The sequence below is a fragment of the Meleagris gallopavo genome, chromosome 3 (genome assembly GCF_000146605.3).
Source record: "Meleagris gallopavo isolate NT-WF06-2002-E0010 breed Aviagen turkey brand Nicholas breeding stock chromosome 3, Turkey_5.1, whole genome shotgun sequence".
Taxonomy (NCBI): Eukaryota; Metazoa; Chordata; class Aves; order Galliformes; family Phasianidae; genus Meleagris; species Meleagris gallopavo.
The window spans coordinates 51,968,658-51,992,793 of NC_015013.2; the positions used below are offsets into that span (position 1 = coordinate 51,968,658).

Genomic DNA, 24,136 nt, shown 5'->3' on the forward strand with positions numbered 1-24,136 from the left:
TAAAGTGTTTTGATGAGCTAAGGACTCTTTTTTTCTCAGTTTTTAATAATATTTATGAAGTACCAAGTCCGTTTCTCAGTTTCAGTTAGATACAGTAGAATTATTTCTCCACAGTGAAAAGGATACCATTACTTAAATGTCACTAAAGACTCTTATTACGCATTTTCTCAGTTGAAAACTTCTGCCACTGAGCACATTTCCAGAACTACTGAAATATCTTTCTCTGAGATTAGAGCCTCACTGCCAAGAAGCTTAACAGTTAACTGCATACATTGATCTAAAACATTACTTAATATACAAATTTGTCCAATAATTATGCTTTATGTCATTGTGAAGTTGATAACATTTAGTGTTGAACAAATAGCACTAGGCTTGCACATTAATATTTATTCAAATTTAGAATTAAAATTTGATTTCAAAGTCTTTAAGACTACTTTTTATTAATTTTTCATGAGGACTTATATGCTGGTGCTTGATTAGTGTGACTGTTCATGAAAAGTAAATGTTAAGGTCATATTTGCCATCAGCAAATTTTATATTGAATATGTAAATGTGAAATTTGCCACTGGCTGTGTATTTGACCCCGGTCTTGCAGTGGGATTAGTGTAAGCACACTTATTCTGTTACTGATTCCATCATCACCCCCTCACTTAAACTGGGGTTCTGCTTTCTCAGACAAGCATTCAAACAATGTTTTGAACAACCTCAGACATATCTCTATTCAGAAAATATTTGAAATTTAAGATTGTACTTCAAATTGCCAAATAGGCAACTTTCACTCTTGAAATACTAGGAACAGGAACAGGAGTCAACATGATATTTGGTATGGTAACATGCCTGAATTTTGCATATTACTTATGATATTTTCACAAACAGCATGCAGAAATAAGAAACTTGTTTAGTAAATGCGTTAAAAATGTCATATATATTGATCAACTGTGAAAGCGCTTTTTCTGGTAAATTTGAAGTGTCTAAAAAGTTTACTGAAGAAGCAGTGAATTCTTGTCTGTTTAGTAGATAAAGAAGCAGCTTCTGTGTTATTAATGAAGTCTAGAAAGTTCAGACCCTTTAAGGGTTCATTACTCTAACAAAAAAATAATAATAAAGTGCAGTGTGACCAAACTGTGAGGGTAAAAATGAGCCTCTAAATCCTTAACATGGAAAATTAGATTGGAATTATTTCCTCCTATAACTTATTTTCTGCAGTAAGTAATTATTTCCTTCTCTCACTTCTGTAATGGGAAGCACACTTTACCTGGAAAATATCAAGTCCTTAATTCCAAGTCAGTGTTCAATTCCTCTTTCAACTTGCTAGGAAAAAGAATTTCCACTTTCAACCTCACTTCAATTTTTTTATTTACAGTTACTTAGAAGAGAAAAAAATGTTAGAAGTGCTAAAGCTTTCATCTGAAGCTTTTTGGCTTTAGCATAATGTCTTCTATCATTAGAAAGTACATTTCTATTCATGGAAGGATTTTTAATGGTCTTCACTCAAACCATATCTACATAGTCTAGAACTCATGCATATAAGTGTGAATATAGCTGATGTTATTTATTTTTCCGAATATGACATGGATAATGTCTTCATATTTTATGGGACTAGTGCCCCATGCTACTTGTGCGACTAGTAAAGGATTTTATGCAGATATGATTAAGTAGGAGGAATTTCTACATCTGATCTCTGTGTTAAAATGTCCTAGATTGTTTTTTAAGAAAAAGTGGACAAAAAAGTCTTTGAAGTTTTGCATCAAGGTTCCTTGAAGGTAAAAAGCAATTGCCATTTGTTACGGAGAAGCCACGTGCACAGCTTTTGCAGGTTGCTTAAACATTCTGCAGATGTTGATAGCTTTCTTTGAATATTCTCCACCACATGTAGTCAAGAGCAGCTAAAAAAGAACAACTGTCTCAGTAAAGCCTGCTGTCACAGTTGGTTTCTGACTAATAGTCAAAAACATCTTGTGTCTTAAAGGAGAAATGCATTGCAGGCTGATGGGTGGTGATCTGTTGTTAATCTGATTGTACACAAAAGTTAACACAGGTATGATGGTGTTGTGAAACCTTTTGGGAAAGCTTTGGAGAAGTCTGTAGGTGTTGTCATAACAGTACTGTAAATACTCGATTCCAGGAGGAGTTTTATTTTGCTTATAAACAGATCGCATATTAATTCTAAAGTAGATTTGATTATTTTTTTATTTGGAAAGCGACAGTAAGATTGATCCAAACCAAATTCTGGTTCCTATTTGTATTTCTGAGCTCTGATACCAATGAGAGACTTACACAAATAAATTCTATTGTAATTAAGGCACGTAAATCAGTAGGAGATGAAATATGCATTTTACTACAAGTAGTAAAATCATAAGTAGGCTTCTTGACTTAAAATATTTGACAGACAATGGGGTTAAGTAGTTTATCTAAATGATGATGTCTTTATCAGCCTCATACAGTTGTGATATCCAAAGTTGAAATTTTTTTTTTCTTTTGTCCAAAACTTTTCAAGCTATTAATGTCATACAATTTAAAAAAAATGTAGAATAAACACAATTTAGTTTCAACTATACTATCAATGATTCTATTTATTTTTAACATTTTCTGTACTATTAAGGGGCTTTGTTCATTTTTATCAGTCAGCTGTTTTGAAACTCTTTAAATATATAATTTAAAAGTGTGTTTATAAATTAGTATAGAAAGATTGTGGGTGCCCAGCAGTTGAGTATATGTTAAGTTTCAATAAAAAATTGAATAGCTATGAAAGTTTAAAGAAGAGGAGTTTTTGAAACTGTATAGCTGCACAGATTATTCAGTGTAGTTGAGTAATTCTAGAGGATGGGGGTTGATAATGAGAAAAAAAGGATTGGCACTTCTGTGATTCAGCTCTAGCATTGACTCTCTACATATAGGTGTATTGAAAAAACTCATGAAACATGGATAGAGTTTGGATTAGTCTTCTGGTTCTTTGAAGTTTGTTTACTTGCATAGATTATTTTTGTCATATGTGAGATATAAGTAATTGTGTATCATGTAAATACTCAAGTAAGCTCTATACACAAGTCAAATTTCAGTTGACTCATTACTTACACTTTAGTTAGAACATGAAAATAAATTTTGTCCATGTTGTGTATATTGTAATATATGCTATAGGATACAAGAAACATTTAAACGTAATGTGCAATGAAGTATAAATTTTTCAACACTTATAATATTAATCTTTGCACTATATGGTATCCTTTTACAATAGTGATACATTATTTTCTACTCATTTTCTTGCTGGGATGAATGATTGTTCAGTGACTAATTGGTGTATCTGCGTGTACTTGTTTCTTCTGCAGACTATGGTCCCAGACTAATAGAAATCCGTGGAATAAAGTTTAGGGAGCATTAAGAGAACTCACTGTTTGGAAGTGACTTTTGCATTAAAATCACAGAATCATAGAATCCTTGAAGTTGGAAGGGACCTCTGAAGGCCATCTTGTCCAACTCTCCTCCAATGAAAAGGGATATCGACAGGTAGATCAGGTTGGCAAGGGCCTCATCCAGCCTCATCTTGAAAGTCTCCAGGGACACATCAACCTTGTCACTGGGCAGCTTGTTCCGGTGCCTCACCACCCTCACCGTAAATAATTTTTTCTTTATATTCTAACCTAAATCTACCCTCTTTGAGCTTGAAACCATTTCCTCTTGTGTTCTGTCAACTCAGAATTGACAGTCTGAAGGTTAGCTGGTACGATTCAGAGAAAATACAGATAGATCATTGTAAGCAATATAGTCAGAATTTATAATGAAATAATTTTTATTTTTCTGAGGGTGATATGGAGTTTTGAGTTTGGGGCCTACCACTGGCATTTCCATTCTTCAAATACTAAAATTTTATCAAGTTCTAATTCCTTGCTTGTTTTAGTTTCTGTATTGGCCTGCTAATAATTTGATTGAATATGAACTGTGATGACCAGTAATATGCAATCTTTAGTAAAACAGAATTCCAAATTAGAGTACATGACCTAAGGAATGCAAATTAAGCACTTCTAGCAATATTTTGGGAGGATTATGTTTATTAATGATGCTAAATTTAATGAATGAAGAACAGGAAAATGCTGCCAGAACATCTTTTCTGGCAGTCTTTTACTTTTGTGATTCTGTTAGTTTTTAATTTTTCCTCCTCCATTTTTTTGCATGATTATCTTTTGCTGAGGCTCTCCTATATTATTTTTGAAAAGAAAGCATCTAACTCAGCAATAATTGCTGTCTGTTGCTATTCTAATATTCCTAAGCATTTTAGTGCTGATTATGGAGCATAATAATAAGACTTAAAAAATACCATTTTACAAGTTTAAAAATTAATCTTTTCTTCCACCTTGGTTGTCAGTATATCACGGAAGTGATAGAATTTTCTTTTTACCTTGGCATGACATTGAAGAAGAATCTGACAGAAGTCAGAGTACTCTGTAGCTCGTATTTGAACCTCAGAACATGATTATATTTTTTATCTCTTTTTAAAGGCAGATCACTTAGTGCTCTACTTTGTACTTGAGTCTTGAGGTTACTGGAACTTTTATGTCTACATTGGCTCATAAGGCAATAAGAACAGGTGTGGCAAAGATCGATGAGTGAAGACAGAAGATAGTTATAACAGACTGGTGTGACACTGTTCATCTGAGAAATCACCTGATGATCTAGCTCAAATGAGCACTGTCACTTGGAATTGAGAATAATTTTGCTTCTGAGTGCTAAGTCTGATGGAACTTGTCAAAAAGCATCAAATCCCAAGAGACTGTGTATATTGCTTTGAAATGATCTTTTATATAGTGTCTTTGTAGCTGGAACATTCTCTGTGTTAGTGCTACCTTGGTTCAATTCCCATGCCATCTTGAGAAACACTAAACCTTTTTCTGCCACTTTTCAGAATAATTGCTTAGTGATAAGCTTAATATGATCTTTCTGCTGTAACTACTAGTATTACTGTATCCACCTTCCCTTTTATAAAACAATACTGGTAGCAAGTTAGGTGCAAAAGTGGTGTCTGAATAGAAGTTAATGTCTTCATACACCCTTGGCACATGCATTTCTTTTCCCTTTGCTTGAGGAAGCTTTCCATGCCAGTGTGCAAATCATTTGATTTTGTATCTAAATATCTAAATCAAGTTCTCTGACCAGACAGCAACCAACTTCTCTGGTAATGTCAAACTATGATCTGAGGCATGCTTTCAGTTGAGCAGCGTGAGTTGGAACTGCTATCACAAAATCATGTTCTACTTTGTGCTATCCATCAGTAAGAGAAATTTGGTGAAGGAAGAAAATTTTTTATGATTTTAACTACTATACTAATTGCTTTGTTATGGGCAAATAACAACTGATAAATATTAGAGCATGGGAATTTAAATCTCCCCACACTGGCATATTTTTACTGTGAATATCTGTAATATTCTATATCACATACATGAGTTTTATTGAAAGAAACAATTGCCTTTTGTACATAATTAAACATAATTTGAGGTAGTTGTATGCATGTGTCGAGCCTTCTAGCCTTGGGCCTTTAAGTCATTGTACCAGAATACGTATTGTGGGATCTGCAGATGAACCAGTACATTGAATAACAGTGCACAGTATCCTTCTTTTGTTTTTTCAAATGATAATAATTTAAGATATTCATTAATGAGCTAATTTTTGCTTTCAATTACAGTGAAGAGTGATATTTGCTTTGGTTCTGGAAATCACAAATCTTAAGGAATATATGTATTTTGTTGTCTTCTGTTTAAGACTGTGTCAATTCATTTATGTATAAATTTCATTTGTAATTTAAGAGTGAATTTAATGTCTCATTCAAGAAAAATACTTGAAGTCAGAGGGACTTCATACGTCAATGCTTTTGTGAATATATTGAGAGAGACATCAGCATATGCTCTAATGTTTTCTTTAACTGGCGCTTTAAAAGGTTTTTTAAAATTAAAGGACAACATTATTATAAGCATTACTGAATGCTCAGACTACTGTTATTGTTATGTAGAGACTTTATTCAGAAGTCATAAAATCTACCTCTTAAAAATATCACTTTGTCAGTGGAATATGCATTTTCAGATCTGCATAGATATACTTGTGCAGATAGATATATTTTCATTAAGATAGATTTTCCAAGCCTGAACAAGCACTACTTTTGCATTCATGCAGGACTCATTTTAACGAAATTGCTCTGTAAAATTTTTAGCTACAGTACTGGCAGGCAACAATGATGGAAAGAGAAGAAAGAAAGAATATGCCAGTATCTCTCATTGTTGGGATTCCACTCACATTTGTGAAATCTAGAAGCCCACCTTCCACCCATCTTCTAGTCAAACTGTTTGACTCCCTGTTTTCAACATCTATATATATATATTTTTTTCAGAGACATAACTCTCCATAGCAACTAGCAACATTTATTTTGGCTGTTAACCTCTTATAAAAGTTATCAATTTTTCCATTTCACTTTAGCTGTTCCGGTATATTCCTAAAAACATTCCTCAGCAATTGTCGGTAAGAATAGATTTCCTCTCATATGTCATTCTCTTTCTGCAAGGAGGAAGGACACTAAGGGAAAGTGCATGTTGAATGAGGACATCAAGTAAACCAGTCCTGTAAGGCACACTTGATTTAATACAGTTCAACAATTGTTCATTGTTTACATAAAAGAAAGGCAAAAAGTTGCAGTAAAGATTTCAAATGAAAGCTTCAAAAAGACAGTTAATTCAATTAAAAATCAAAGTTTCTTCAATAAACTTTATTTCCAAGAATTGATTTGATAATCACTGAAAAGTAAGTGGCATGGGATTGGTAGCTTATTTATTCTCTTTGTAGTAATCATTAACTAGTAGTTTTCTTTTTCAGTATTTTGTATTTCTTTATTCTACATGTCAAGTCCAATCACTTTCTGGCTTATGTGTTTTATGTACTCCACTATATGCTTTACTTAAATAAGTATTGCTGATTTCATCTAGATTTTGTACCAGCTTCTTCATCACAATTTTTCATTCTATAAGTTTGAGAGAGAAGGAGAGAAAGCTTGGAGTAAAAAGGTCATATCAGACTATTTAGGACAACTTCTAGCATTTCTACAGCAATGTTATCAAATGTGATCATGCAGACTTGTGGCTTGTTTCAATTTTGGAAGAAAAAATGTTCAGGAACAGAGTTTACTTCTCAGTTTTTTTCACAGGTGGTATCCACTTAGGTATCTTCAAAAGGTGACTCTGTAAGTTAGAGTTCTAATTCTGTAACTTCTCCATTTCTTCCCTGTTCTTGAGTAAAAACATTTTTAAAAAGGTAAAGGATAGTTTTATTTTTCCTGTACTTTGTCTATCCACATCTGTGATCTCAGTATAGAAAACATGCCTCCTGTTTGCTTTGGCTATGACTGTTCTGAACCATGTGACTGGTACAGAAGAGAGATGTGTTTTCTTTGAAGGCTGAGGTTACAAGATGATCTCTGATGGAATCCAGGACTTCAGAGTCTTGATATGACTGATTATTCCACTGACAGTGTCATTGTCTTCTCATGAAATTAGTGTTATTTCTGAATTCTGAGGTCTAAGACATCAGAAATGGGAAGTACTCACTGAAGATCTCTGTGCTACAGCAGAAGTTTTGGGATGTGATTTAAGTTGATGAAATTTGTTGTGATACATGTTTGTTTTTTGGCATGCATACATACTACATTGCAAAGTATGCCTTTACAACCAGTGTGCTATTTTACATAATAAACAGACTAAAATTTCAGAGTGGATTTCAGATACTGATTCAAATAATGTGTCATCACATTGTTACTCCTCTGTAGCAGCCAGTGTGGAATAGGAAATATTGTGCCTAAGTGAGAAGTTGACAATTTTTCTTGACGGGTTGCTTTAAATTAGCTTGATGTAGTGCAGTGATTTTCACATGAAAGTATCCTGGAAAATAGCAATATATATGTATGCAGTTAAATGTGTAGGATAGGCTTTTCATTGGCATGGATTAAATAATTGCATCAATTACTTTATAAGGTGTTTTGACACAGCAGCATTGCAGAAGGGTTACTTGTGAGTTATCTGGACACAGTGAGATCACAGCGGAAGAGAACAAATATATGCCAGATTAAAAAGGCAACTTAAATTAACCCTTATAAAATTAACGAGTTATAGAGGCAGAACAACTGGTAATGTTCATTCTGATACCCAGAGTTAAATCGCCTCATAGCTCTCATGAAATAAAATGATTCCAGTGTAAGTTATCACCTGTTAAGTATAGCATTTTGATTAGATGCTTATGTGTCTCCTCTTTACCAGTCTAGGAAGGTGCCTGAACTTCTCTTTCTCTGCTGTGTAGCTTGGGGTGTCATCAGCCACATCAAAGAAAAGCTAAAGACATGAACAGAAGCAGTTATGGGAAAGAGAAAATATGGCTAAGAGCATTCACACATGGATAGGTGATTCATTTGTCTCCCTACTCCTTCATAGTCCTACTATGCCACAGCTATGGCATAGCTGTGGAAACTACAGCTTTTGTTTTGGTTGGAGATTTATGAAACAACCTCAGCAAAACTAAACTGAACCAAAAAGAATTTATATATGTGGGTTACTGTTCATACCAGGTCTGGAAGGGGGAAGTGCACAGCTGAAAAACATCAGAGACCAGCCAGTGCTGTTTCCGTACCAGTATTAACTGTTAGTGTGACTAGGAGCAGAGCACATAGAAAGCTTTACATCTTGCTTTCTTTTTGAAAGATGTCATTGCAGTAAATTGCAGGTATAAGAAAACTGCATGGTGGCATTGCTTATACTTCTGCTATGTTTTGGTTCATACATGTATTGTCCTGTTTGTGTTTCTCTTCCAGGTTCAGGTCCTTCGCAATGCGGGGGAAGAAGTGACCCTAACTGTGTCCTTTTTGAAAAGAGCACCTGCATTTCTCAAACTGCCACTGAATGAAGATTGTGCATGTAAGCCTTTATTACTTGACCAAAATAAATCTTAATTCAATGCTTGTGAATTCTTGCAGCTTCTGAACCTAGTGTGCATTGGGGGTGGTTAACAACAGCTTTCTAGTCAGCATTGTGGCCCAAATATGAGCTTCTCGTATTGCCAGATCTCATATTAGCAGTCACCTTAAACAAAAGACTGCAGCTGTTGCTTGAAAAACAGATCGCCTTGTATTCGGCTGGTGTGAATCAGCAAAGTTGAGTCAGGGGAATTACATTAGGTTACAGTAGCTCACATTTTGGTGTAGAGTATTTAAAAGCATTTTTCCATGGAGCACCAGATAACAGTTTGTCCAGGAGTTTTGTGTTCTAGATGTAAAAATAAGATCATGTGGGTATTGAGGGCTTAACTTTCTCATTTAAAATTCAGGAGTTTTTATGTAGGTGTATATGTACCTAAAAATAAATTTGTCTAAAATGTTTAATATTTTAAGTCCAACTGAGTTTTAGTAAGCTAGCCCCAATCAGAAGCAAATGGAGACAGCTGACTTCCTTCAATTGTCTGAAATTGTGAGTGTGGGTGTGTAATTATACAGTTGCAGCATACCCAAGCATATGTATAATTATCCTGTGCCTTTTGGCACCACTACTTTCTGCTTCTTTCTCCTAAAGGGAGCAACAAAACAAAAAAGTGTTTGATTCCAATACTTCTAGGCCTTGATGTTACATCAGTAGCAATTAAATAAACTAAGTTTTGATATATCTTATATAAAATCAGTTGTGGAAGTACCATCTTTATCTTGTATCCAGGTATTGAACTTTAATGAGGCAAGAAAAAAATACAACACCAGAAATCTTCTTAAATAAATAAGAATCCCAGTAACTCATTGCTGCTTTTATGAAAGGATGTGGTGCCATAGAGAACTCTGAGTAAAGCACAGTAACATGCACTTGAATAGATCCTATCATATATGATTTATGAGATATAGCTCTGTATAGTTGCTACAAGAACTGTTAAACCTGTGAACTTCATAGAGAATGACAAAAGCATTGTCTGACTGTTTCCTTTAAGTGAGAACTAATTAAGGAAGTGCACATTTTCCATTTATTATCAGATTTGCAAAAACATTTGTGATTTTTTCTTACTGAGCAGATTAATAACTATTTTGCAAATCCCTAAGGGAGAGTTGAACCTTGACTTTTAGATGACAAAATCAATTGGAGAGGGAAACATGCAAGCACACAGCACAGAAACTTTTATTATAGCATTATAGATTAATGATACATGTTTGTATATCCATGTTGGTGTTAGGTGCCCCCAGTGACCAGAGCAGTGGCACTTCCTCTCCCCTGTGTGACAGTGGTTTGCATCTCAACTACCATCCCAACAACACGGTAAGAGCTTACATTTCTTTCATGAAATTACATCAGAAAAAAAATCGCTAAGTGAAAGTAATTAATAAAAAAACAGCACCATGGGAGGAACTCAAATTAGCATTGGAGATAGTTCCATAGGGGGCTAAAATTTCTCAGGAAGATATTATAGTTAAGAATAACACTGTGAGAAATTGTAGCAGCTGAGATTATGCTCTGATAAATGTGATTACTATTTTTATCTGGACAATGGGAATTTTGAGAAAGTTTTGTCTTCTACATTTATTTGCAGAGCAGAGGGAATAAAATTATTAAAGTGACAATATAGCTATTTAAACAGAAGATAGAAAACCTTTTCAGAATATTTTTACATATATTTTATTTAATTTATTATTTAGAACTTTTGACAAAGGCTTATTCAGGTGCATGTTTTTGCCTATTTTTAAGGTGCTAACATTTTTCTCCTATTAACTAGCACTAACAATTGTATTGAAGAACAATAGCGTTACACAGCAAAGTGCCTTTAACATGAAGTGCTACAGATCTTTGCTCAGATTTGTCATAAAAGATTCCTTTGAAATGCAACGTGGTGCTTTTATTGTATTTCTCAGTCATGAAATGCAGCATTTATGATATTTTTTATAATTCTAAAGTTTTTTTTTATGTGTATTTGGCTTTGTGATAGATATACTTAGAATAGAAATCACAGAATAAATAAATCTGTACATGACATAACTATTATAGCTATATAAAAATGAACAGAAGTGTAAGCACTATTCAGTAGACTTCCTGTCTCTAATTTCTTTCTTCCTTTATTGTTCTTTCTTATTTCACTAATAAAAAGTTTCAAATGGGAGCCCAGAAACTTAGAAGTCAATAGCACAGATTTAAGCCTGATTAGGGTCTAGGAAACCAAAAGATTAAACTAATTAGGTTATACATATTTATAGGAGAAGGAATTTGTCAAAAAGAGTTAGAAGTAATAATATTGAGTCTTAGTGTAGGTCAAAAAAACAATAAATATATATCTTCTAATAGTGGAACAACATCTGAAACAAACACCTGAGCTATCTGTATACATATGTGAAAAGATAATTGAAGGAGATTCTAAAATTATTTTGCTAGCCACTTCAAGTTTAGCTTTGCTTTGAGGGTAAAAGCCTTGCTTCCATTCAGGAATCCTATTGCTGCTGAAGGTGTCAAAATTATGCTAGTTACCTACAGTTTCTGTTTGAACTGATAATAATTTAATGAAAACAAGTATTTTGTTTTTTAGTTTTTGGTTTTTTTCATTCAGTCTTCTTGCCTGGGACATATCCTTGTAATGGAATAGAATGCTTCATAAGTCAGAGGAGAACTCTATATGAATTCTTAACATATGCACAAAACTTTCATTGTCATTCCATATTGTCAAATTATTTTCTAGAATGTATTGTGTCTTATGGCCATAGGGTATTTCTTAGTTACAGCCGTGGTGATCCACATGACAGAGATTTCTTGCTCAAAAGGATTTAAAGTAACAGGACCGGTTTGGGTCTTATTAAATCAACAATAGAAAGTGCTATGCAAAACGAGGTTACCACTTCTTTTGCTCTTGATCATAGATCTACTGTCTGCATCTAAACTTCTTGCCACGTTTCAACTTTTTCCTAAAGTTTCATCACAACTGGAAAAAGTTCCTGAAAATAGACAGAACTTGAAAACTTCAAGACCTTGTTCAAAACAGTATCCTAACTTAGTATTTCTACTCGGTCATTTATTTATGTGGATTTATTTTGTCTGAATCTATGGAATGTTTCACCAGAGCATCAGTGTTTTACGTTCATGAACGTACTTTTGAAAATCCTGCTGTTCAGATAAATTGATGTTCGTTGTGATCTTTCATGTTACACACATTATAGATATATGAACATTCATTTAAGAAACTTGCTAAAGTTTTAAAACTTGAAAAATCAGGGTATGGGTTTTTTTGCATTTATTTTCAGAAGATATGAGTAAGAAAAAGTATGAAGAAAAAAATTTAAAAAAGATGCTGATTCAGGATCAATGGGCTCAATTTTACTGATACATAGAAAAGACTTCACATATTTCAGTGCAAATGTTCTTTAAAACATGGCATGATGACTACCCTATTTTGAAAAGCAAGTGCTTTGTAAAGAAAGGAACAGGTGCTGGATTTTTAAAAAATAATTTTGATTTTTTTACTCAGAAAATACATCTCATTCTAATCTATATTGTCTTAAAATACTACTAAAATTAGGATGTGTATGCGTATGTATAACCCCTTCTTCGTCGATATGATCATAGACATGATCTGGATGAATTTTCATATAAATAATATCTTGTGTAAATAGGTAAAAATCATATATTGAGTGAACAATTTTCATAATTTATTAATTCCTGTTAATTAATATAAAATATTATAATATATTATAATATATTATAATATAATATTATATTATATTATATACCAGTGAAGTGAAAATAGAATAGATGTTTATGTAATCAAGTATGGAACCATAGAAAACACCTGAATTATGATTGAGTGACATAGAAATCACCCTTACTCAGAGTACAGATATGAAGCCTGTAACCAATAACATAATATACAGGAAATACTTTTATTTATGACTAATCATCCCCAAAAATGATGCAGTTTTTTTTTGCTAGGTTTCTAAAATAATGTTACTCATAGTTTCTCTAAACACGTTGATGTTGAGCTTTACATAGGTTAGTTTTATTTCTGACAAAAATTTCAGAATCTGTCCAGTGCTAGCTAGAATTTGTGCTGATGATCTGAGAAAAGTGGATGATTATGCTAAATATGAGGTCTTTGAAATAGCTATCTTTCCAAATTTGCTGAGTATTTATAATGAAGCCCAAAACTAAGAAGGACCTTCTATGTTTTTCAGGATACATTATCATGTTCCTCGTGGCCAACATCCCCAGGACTTCGATGGGAAAAAAGGTGGTGTGATCTCCGATTAATTCCACTTCTTCATTCACGATTTTCCCAGTACCTTCCAGGATCAGATTTGTGCAGGTAAATAAGTTCAGAAAGCTGAAACTATTGACTTCTTGATTTAGAGATGCAATCCTCAGGGATTTGCCATATTAAGAGGAGTGGCATTATTAATTCCAATGCAGCTCTGAGACATAGGGACAGAAGACATGGGGTGCTCACAGTCAGGCTTACATTTGTTGCATCATCTGATAACCTGACTAGTCATCAAGCATTAATAGCTTGAACTTTTTCTGTTCCTACATTCAAAAACATATAAAGTAACTTAATTAATATGTAAAATCATTATTAATATTTCAGTTATAACTGTTTTGCAGAAGGTTTCAATTATCATTTCTTTGTTGTGATGCTCACACTTTTGCCTGGAAAGGGGTCTTGCAGACAAGTGTTACTACTTCCCTCCAGGTGTGGGTTTATGAGCACAATGGAAACTGAAAGATCATAAGTCAATTTTGGGTTTCTTTGGGGTCAATTTTGTTGTTTCTCATCACAACCTTCTTCTCATTAGTTCTTACCAAATGTTTGAAAGTTACATAAAATTCTCCCACAGCCTCAATTAATTCAAAGGGCTATTGTTTCTTTAAAGGATACCATGTAGGTTTGCAGTCTTGTTTCCTATTCACGGAGCTGATATTAAAGCAGCTTAGTCTATAGTCACTAGATGATTGTTAAACTAAAAACAGCTTATGGTCTCTGAATAGTGATAGCAAAATCATGCTTACTTGTCTACATGATTCTTAATTTCTTGACAATTACTGGCCCAGAGAGTTAACTTGTGATGCAAAAGCTACATTGGTTCATTGGCTGAGCTGAAATAAAGCAGGATATGGATACCAGAGATGTAAGATTTCTTGTACTTGTTTCTCTGAAAAACTTCAGCTCAATGTTTTACAGTGATTGAAATATATATAATTAACAACATGTATCCTAAAGGACCCAGAATTATAAAAGTCAAATCTGAGATCTGTTCTGCTGTACACTCCAGATAAGATACTGTTGGCTAGAACTACTCATGGGGAAAATTAGGATATATTCGACTATTCCTAGATTTAAGACTTTCACATTCAGTCTTCTGTAGCAATAAAACACAAGCTTAATGTACTCATTATAGAACTTGTACATTACAGAGAAAGATTATGTGTAGGCAGCAATATTCCTGAGATTTCAATCTCCAAAAAAATAAATTTACAGATGTATACCTGAAGTCATGCTCACACCTTGAGTAATTACTAATTATCTCCCTGTATTTTCCTGTGCTATCTAACATGAGGAAAATTACTTCAAAGTTAAAAATAAATAAATAAAAATCAAGTTTGATAGAGAGAAGCAGTTGTTGGTTTTTTTTTCCTCAAAAAGCACAGAGCCAATATTTTGTTGGTAACAAGCTAGTTTATAAGTGTTTTAAAATAGTTTGTAAATCTGTATATTTTAAAATATGACTCCCTACAAAAATTTGTTTTCAAAGACAGGTAGAAAATTTTTTTTTAAAGGGACTGAAAATGAGAAGAATATAAAGAAAAATGTTAAGAAAAGAATATTGCTAATAATAATAAAGAAAACAGCATAAAATGTTACACGCTATATAAACTGTATCATTTTTAGAACCTGAGATGTGTAATTGAATAAGAATCTGATCTTAATTTTTTGTTGTTGTATTAAATAATGATCAATAATATTTTTTATTTAATATAAATTTTTTTGTGTTGTGGTATGGTCTTTGACTGGTAAATTAATTTAAGCTATTATTACAGTAATCTAAAACTAGGATATTCTACTGCCCAGACACATTCAGGAAAAAAAATAATAATAATAATCAGTAGTTCACCATACATCTCATAGTTTACAGCTATTGACATTTGGGCAGGAGCACCCTGGAAAAATAATTCTGTGTATATGCAGATCAAATGCTTAGGAACAATCTACAGTGTCCCAAATGCATCAGATTGTACAGGTCAATATCATATGTTATTAGATTCCTTGGTCAATGATAGGCAGAGTAGAAAGAATCCTGAAAATATATTTATTGTTAATCAGGAAACTTGTCGGAGCATCATGCTGTAGTCTTTATGTAATAACTTATTTAGCACGTTATTATGGATGATTTCTATTTAGAATCATTTAAAATAAAAGGCATATTAAATAAATACTGTTTTAACATTTAAGTACATTACCTGAAGATGCCTTAAATAAACCTCCTCCAAAAACTTTGAAGTACTCTAAAGATGAGAAGTTAGTTTTTTAAAAACATATCTTTTAGATTGTGCCTTTAGGGGTTTAAAGGTTGATGACCATCTCTGTGAAAAGACAACTGAATTCTTGATTTAGCTGATAGATTTAGATAAACCATCGGTGTCTTCATGATCATGTTAGGATACATAAGCTTTATCTTCCAGTCAGAACTTATTCTCATGATGGAATTGCTCAAGGAAAAGGCATGGCTCCAGTTCATTTTTATACTCGTCCTAAATGAAAGAAAAGCATGTACTTGACACAGATGAACCTTTGTGGTTGAGGTAGATACTAGCTCTGTATTCTATAAAATTAGTTGATAGTTTTGTGAAGTAAAAAACTAATAATTTTGCAGAATCAATATCAGTCTTAAGATGTCAGAAACTGTCATTAGTGACAGTCAGCTTTACATTGAAGACAATACTCGTTTTGCCTCAGCCCTGTAAAAAATCTGAACAATTTTAAACCATGAATGGATGAATTTGTAGGGGAATCTAGCAGTGGAACTTTACGTTCTCTGTATGCTTAGTAATATCCTATTCTGTGAAACTGATTGATAATGAGCTTTTGAGGTTCTGAAGCTAGAGACCTGTCAACCTTCCCAAAGGCCAAAAAGGCCTTTTACAGAAGTTAGATCTTCTATAGCCTTATAATTTGAAAGTTTCCTCTTGTTCTGTAGTTGTTCAGCACTCAGTTGTGGAAAGTCAAACTGTAACGCATGGTAGAATTATGTAAGTTCCAAGAACGTTGCTGAGTAGAGACACCCCAATGGCCACTGCCTTTGTCAATGGATGTCTCTTGGCATTCTAGTGTGATTTCCTAATGATTCTGCATTCAGAAATGCAATTGAAAAAATAATTAATGCTACCTTGTCAAATTTGAATTCACCAGCTATTCCATCGGCAGGTAAGAAGAGGATCATTTACAATGAAAATTCTATCACCAAAAGCAGCTAACTAGCTAGCAGTAACCTTAATGTGTTTTGAAAATGAATTTGGAGAATGAAACAAATTTTTTTGAGAAAAAGGTATGGTATTCCACTGAATTTCATGAAAGGCTACCTACAGTCTGCTACACTTTCCTTCTCTGTGATCTTCATATTCAATTATTAATGTTTTGATATGCATCAATTATTCCACTTGTTTAGATTCTGAAATCACACAGTGTTGGTCAAGATTCCATAGATCTAGTCAGTAGGATTTTCTTACAGCTTCTTGGAAACTTAATATAGGAATAGTTGACCTTTTTATATGACGTTTAATACGCAGCTGATTGTTTTAATATGTCAGGTATTTATAAACAGGAAAACCAGCAATTTATCAGTGTTCACTGGCTGACCTTCATTGCAGTTGAAAGAAAAACATTTCTACAAGTATTGTTAAGATGGTATGCTAGAACAGATGAAATTTTCTTCTGACCTGATATGTTATGACATGTCTATAGGCAAAATGCGTTCCAAGTAATTGCTGTGGATGGGGTTTGCAGTGGAATAATTCAGTGTCTCTCTGCTGAAGACTGTATTGACTGGCTACAAGCAATAGCAAGTAACATTTCCAACCTCACAAAGCACAATGTAAGTATGGATCCAAGCAAGCCAGAAGGTTTCCCAATCATGTTTGATTATAGCTGTCATAAAAACCTAATGGGTTCAAGCACAGAATTATCTGCATATAAACAATGCTCGAGGCTGTCTAAGAGAAGTCAACTCAAGTTTATCATCAAATCAGACTTTGTGAGAAATCACTGAATGGGAAAATATTCCCCCCTACAGTCATCTAGTTCACTTCATTGCTATCAGCATTGCATATTTAGCAATACCAGCTACCATGAGAAACAAAGACTAGACACAAGAGAAAGCCAGGTGTGATGGATGAGAACATATAAAAGCAAAAGGAAATTCTACATTTTCTTGATGGATTGAAAAGGTATATCGATATTGAAATTGTTATAATTGGATCTGAATTAGATATTAGGTCTGTTCAGGTATCACTTAATGCAGGACATATAAGTCCTCACTATCGAGAAAGATTAAATGCATTTATGCTTCATGCACTATACTTTTATGGTCTGATCTTGTGGGATAAATAACTTTTTATTGAAACAAGGATAACTGTTATGTGTAGGTTTTGCTAAACTACTCCTAAGTTCAGTTGAAAGCTCTTAAGTTGTTTTTTTTTAATCTACATAGGATATATCTTGCATTTGATAAATAAAATGTAATTTACAGCTTAGAATTCTATATGATTCCTTTTCTGTTCTGTCTACAAAAATACAGAACTCATGGGTAACTCCATTATTTTGAAATAATTTAGAACAAGGAAGCCCTTGAGGATTTAATTTATATTCTTTCAGATTTCCTTAAATCTGTTTCAGCCTCCCAAATCTAACTAAATTTGCTTTTCTTTCAAATAGAGGGAGCATATTGAAGGAAGTTGTATTTCTTGCAGATTTATATGCAGGATGCAAAACTATGCTCCATCTGGCAGCAATATGTAAAAGTCATTGTATTATAAAAACGTGACAGACATGAATTCATCCACCATCTGCAAGCTTCCATGCAGTGCAAGCCAACTTTATGGCTATTTATTCCCCCTTACGTTGCTATTGCTGTATAGAACTTCTTGTCTACGAGGCATCCTGACAAATGAGTGTGCTGGTTAATTTTTTTCTTGCCATTGTTAGTTCAGACTATTGATTATTCTTGCAATCTAAAGTGGTATATTTATTTACTTGCAATAGCAGATAGAAGACTTTAAAATTTATCTGATAATACATAATGTATATCTCTTTTGAGACTATAACTGTGGTTGCTTAGTGTAACTTGGATTTTTATAATGCACTATTGTTACATAAAATACTTTCAGTATTTTAAAAAGGAGTACACTATATCACTTTACATTAGTTTCCATAAAGAAACACAAACACTGTAACTGACATTACAGTAATATATATAATAGCTGATTATATAACTATTATGCAAACATCTATATTTACCTTATCCCAAAGACATCCTGTAAAGAAATTGTGATTTAGTTTGGGCTTATGACTATAGTAAATGATATGTTTTACAACTGTCTCAATTGTTTATTGCCCGTGTGAGTTTATGAAACCAATCAGACTCTTTTTCATGATATACTTTTCTTAAAAATGTCAGTTGCCAGTAAAAATTAATTGTTTGACAGTATGTATGATAAGTGAATCTAAGAAATATTAGACAGAGGAAAAAAAGAAAAAAAGCAAACTGCTATTCAGAACAATGATTAAATGTGAGTAGCGGTCTCTTTTTTTTTTAAAGAGTGATTATTGACCTACACATACTGCTGATGCTAGCATTCTTCCTCTGTGAGAATCATTTACTCACAGTCATTCTCCCTTCCTCTTGGCTTGCCATACCAAAGAAACAATGTGAATACAGGACTTTATTTAATTTTCAGAAAAATTAAAATACATTGACTATTTTTCTTTTTAGCTTCAGTTTATATTTTATTTTTCTCTTGGAGTTATGTAAAATAATTTTTCACTTAAATACTGTATAATAGTTCATTGAAATGTAAACATACATGCATTTTCTAACTTATGAAACAGAAAAAAGATTAAAACTATTAGGATTATAAAAACTATGTTGTTTCTGAAAGCATGCCCTTTACTAGTGTGTCAGGTTTGGACTCAATAGGTTTGGGTGGGATTTATCTTGCCCAGTGTTAAATCTCTTAAAGCAGAATGTCTGAATAGTTAACTTTCTGCTTTACTTTTGACATCTGTTTTCTGATTAGATGAATCCCCTCAGGACATGTCTTTGTTTCCTTTGACTGGTTACGGACCCTGAGGTGGTGAGTTCAAACTCAGATATCTAAGGAGATGTGTAAATTCTGTCACAGGTCTCTTTATGGGGCAAAAGAGAGCTTCTCTGAAGAAATCTAGTGAAGAAATGCCTGGATATTTTGACAGAAAACATTCTAGTTTCAACTAGTATTCTGAACTATTTTACTCTTTTACACAAACTGTCTGAAAACAGAGTGTCTGATGGTTCAAATCCCACAGATGAGTGTGGTAAAAAGCCAGCTTTCTTTCCCTGTATTTCCTTGCAGCTGTGAAATATAAATCCCAGGCTCCAAAATCTTCTGTTTGAGTCTATGGTTAAGTTACATTTTTATACTGATAAAGTCAGAATTTCTTCTATTGCAATGTAAAATGTTCACATCTGACCCAGTAGTGGTGTAGTTCAGTTGAAGAATCAGCAGTGTAGCCAGAGAGCAACAAGATAACAAAAAGGCACGAGTGGAAGAAAAACCAAAATGTCTTGATGATCATCACCTCTGAAAGACAGTTTTGCTAATTGAATTTAAGTAATGGAGTTGAACATTTTGTCTATGGGCCAACACATATTACCTGCAGTAATTTGAAGACTATCCATCCTTGTACAGTGTGAGATAAAACTTGTATTACTATTCAGCAAAATAGTTGCAGCTTTACTGCGAAGATTTAGAAATTTATATTATGACTATTCAAGCAGAGATTACATAAAAATATCAGTATGCTGAGTGATGTAGTTGACTTCATTAGTTCTCAATTTCTTGTCGAAAGACAGACTTCAAGCATGCAGTATTTTTCCTTCTATTTGGTACTTTAGAAGCATTGTCCTCCAGTGTTTCTGAAATACTGAGAATGATACTGACAACTTGCATTTCTTTAGTTCCCCAGAAACAATAAAACAATTACAAATGAGATGAAATGCATCCCGTTAAGATTAAAAAATACAAATTAACTTGTATATGGGTATGCAGCTCACAGGATATTATAGAAATGCACTACTTAAAGTGACATATTATCATAGTATAATTGATGATGTGGTGAATCCATAAAGGTCATTAATATTGGAAGTAGAACTCTTCTCCAGTGTGAGCCATTTAAGCTGCTTCTCTGCAAAAAATTCATCAGTTTAGAACCAGCCTTTAAAAACTCAGGGGTTATTAATATATGCTCAGAGTTTTGTTGAAGCAATCGTCAAGCTAAAGTTTGTGTGCTGAAACCTGAATAGGTTAAATTGAACACACACTTTGGACTCTAATTTATTTATCTAATAGATTTATCTAATCTATTGTGAATTCATGACATACTTGTTGCTAGTATGGATGATGGCCCAAAGAAGATTTGAAAGGGAAAAACTGCCACTTCTACCTTTTTTATCTGTGCTTTTCTGTTCTGCTGTTCCAATTCAGCAGCGAACTATTAGCCTTCAATAAGCTACTTTTAGTCTGTGTTAATTTCTTTGATAATTAATACTGATTTCTCACCTTTAACACAGTATCCAATGGGTCATACTTTGACCCAACTATGCTCTTGGAACAGACTAAGAAAAGGCTCTAAAATCACATGCTATACAAAGATCTACTTGATGCCAATGCATCCCCAGTTTATGTGGTACGGTTTTCAGGAGTCTCAGGGACAGTATCTGTAATGATTTTAGCAGGGATGAGGTTTTAACTAAGTTATTTTTCAAACCTAATTCAATTCAAAATTATTGGGTACCCCAGTGTATTTTCCAAGTGCAGCCAAAAATAAAAATAAAAAATAAAATAGTAAGAAGAAAACATGAACAGAAGCTTTGGGTTTTGATAACAAAAGAATAATATATACATTTTTTTCAGTTATCATCTTGTAGGATACAGCTTAGCTGATTCTTTGGGAATTTATTCTCCCAACTCGATATATGTCACTCTTGTCTATTGCTTTCAAATTTTTATATAGTGAGTGCCATGATATTTCTTTATCCTTTCCTATGCCATCATTTCCTTGGAAGACACTGCACTGATTGCACATTTATATTTCTTACCTTGACTTTTACACTTGACAGAGAAGAAACAACAAGAACTTCAACAGACAGAAATGACAGGTAACCAAGTAAAGGTTGCCAAGCAGTAAGTGACAAAAAGAGTTTTAAATTTATCTTGAGAATGCCCATAAGATCTTGCAAGAATTATTACCCAATAACTTGACATCATTCTATCACTTTCTGTGTAAATCTTGCAAAATACCATGTATCTGTGAAATTAATAAGGCACATGTGCTACAGATAGAAATATGATGATAACACAAAAAACAGTAGAATTAATAGGTCTACAAAATTAGTATCTGATTCTGGGCACGCCATGCTTTCCTGAACATAAGACTCTATTTTGTACAGTTTCAAGAGTTCAGTTGAAATATTCAATCGTATACTTAAAACATAATGCCTAATAAAAAGAAACTGCTGCTAAGATCACAAACTAATTTGTCCTAATCTTCACCAGAGACAAGAGAACAGTAATAACTTATTATATATATAATTCTGAAGTTTGGATGTAAGGATTGTATAGGTTATTAGACTGAGGGAGAGAAAATAAACACAAAGCAGGAGAAAAAAGGCAATTAGGTTAATATGATCTGTTCTGCTTGTGGGAATAGTTAAATATCATAGGACTACATTCAGAGTTTAAGATTTTTAATGATGTTGATAGTATGTGTCTCATTTTTCTGTTGAACTGATAAGAGCATACTGTGGAATGCTATTTTATGTCTATAAATCAGTGTCACTTATATGAACAGATTTCACATTTCAATTTTTTGTTTGAAATACTATGGGTGACCATCAGGATGCTCTGATGTAAGTCATTTTGGAGTTTTCAGGAATTTTAATCTCTTAATTGTCCTGTGTATATTACAGTAATAATAAGCTTTTTGTTGATTACTAAGCTCTGCATTTTAGGAGCAAATCCAGAAAGATGAGTATTAGTAGCAAACCTCATCAAGTGGTATATTCTGTAGTAGTGCAAAAGGTAAACACTATCTTCTAGAAGTTTAAGGCCTTTTGCAGTGAAGAAAAAATAAATTGAAAAGTATAAGAAGTCTTCAGAAGAGTCTTAGTATATTTACTTTTTGCTGAAATTGAATGAATTTCACAAACAAATTGGATGTTGTCTGTTAAAATGTATAATAATCTGTTTCCTAAGCAATATTATGCATTCAGGTGTTTATAGATTTCTGAAACTTTGTTTCTTTGTTTTGCATTCTGTTCCAGACTTTGTAAAAGAAATCACAGAGGTTTTTACTCCAGTGTTGATATGTAGGAATATTTAAAACTCTGAACTGGATGCTTTTGTAACATAACAATGTTATATATATGCAGTTTTCATATGTAGGTCTCCTGAGGCACATTGATATAAGTAAATAAATGTAGTCAAATCATATTTACATAAACTGTTTCCTATTTTTTCTACTCTTTAAAAGAGAAATATTTCCAGTTTGATATCTAGAAACACGTAAGTTTCTATGTCATTTTTATGAAATGTTACATATGGCCTTGTATTCACAAAAAAATTGTGGAGTTTACTGCATGTCTTATGTGAGTAACTGTTTCTTGTTTATGTGATATATCCTCCGGGTGTACTGACTTAGCTGCAAAGAAGGACAGATTTTTCCAAACTTTCTTGCTGTTTCTCCAGTGTATTTCATCTATATCTTAATAACATAACTTGAATTTGAAGGTTATTGTCTAGAATATCATAAGTCAAGAGAAAAATGCAAGGAAAGAATGGTAGTTAAATGTGTTTTTATAATTTGTGCAAGTTTTAGCATTTTCCAGAATAGTCACCTTATCTGGGAAACCCATAACTTCTGTCTTCATGACTGGAGCCTTTGTTATGACACATTTTGATTATGGTGATATCACTCATCATTCAGATAGGGAGTTTTTGCTTGAAATATATATTGTAAACTGTAATTAGTCATGATAGCTTTGAAAAGAAATTGTCTTTTTTTACTAAATTTCTTGCAAGTATTCAAACCTTTTTAATAATATAATTCCGGTTTTACTGAACATATTATCACAAGTCTTGAAACAGTCAATAAAAATGTTACCATCTCTGTCATAAATTGCCATCTATATATCTCTAATTTAAGAATAATAACATTCTTTAAAACAAACAAACAAAAAAATCAAATGTTCTGTGAACTGAACTACAATTTACTTCTTACATGTAAACCTTAAAAAAAGCCACACAATACTGATGCAGAGAGAATATTTTCTCAGCTTTATCTTCATAATACTGTCATACAGCAAAAAATCCATACATTTTCTCCAACTCATTCATTTTCATATGGATACAAACTAAAAATGATAGTCTTGCATTGGTACTTAGATAAAAGCAAAACGTCAGAATATGTGATTTGCTCTTTATGTAGAATTTATTTGAAGCTCTGAAGCTATCTTCCTCTTTTTTTTAGTGTCATTATTATTGAAAGCTTAAGTTGACACTTTATTATAAAGTCTATGCTCTGGTTACAAGACAGTTTGGAGAGTTGTCTTGACATCCAACCCTGGTGAAGTATAGAAAGGAACCTGTAATAAAGAAAAACTGAAATTTTCTTCATTGGTTTAAAGGGACAAAGAAAGGATGACAAGGATAAAAGAAGTAGGACTAGTCTGACTGGGAATGCAGGTAAGCCACTTGGGTTTTTACAGAGAGGCAGCAAAAAGAAAGTACTTGCTAAAAGTTGCCCTTTCCTGCCAAAATGCCAAGCTGCCCTTTCAGTAACAGCTGGAGACCTCCATCTATTT

General features: G+C 33.1%; 1 protein-coding gene across 1 annotated transcript in view; it reads left to right on the plus strand.

Moving 5' to 3' along the window:
- Window positions 1-24,136, plus strand: part of LOC100548083 (gamma-1-syntrophin) — a 90,652-nt gene that overhangs the window by 44,495 nt on the left and 22,021 nt on the right. Inside the window, exons 7-11 of the mRNA XM_019614340.1 lie at window positions 8,834-8,936; window positions 10,228-10,310; window positions 13,202-13,332; window positions 16,984-17,113; window positions 23,960-24,058. Coding sequence (XP_019469885.1) covers window positions 8,834-8,936; window positions 10,228-10,310; window positions 13,202-13,332; window positions 16,984-17,113; window positions 23,960-24,058 — 546 coding nt within the window. The remainder of the gene's footprint in view (window positions 1-8,833; window positions 8,937-10,227; window positions 10,311-13,201; window positions 13,333-16,983; window positions 17,114-23,959; window positions 24,059-24,136) is intronic.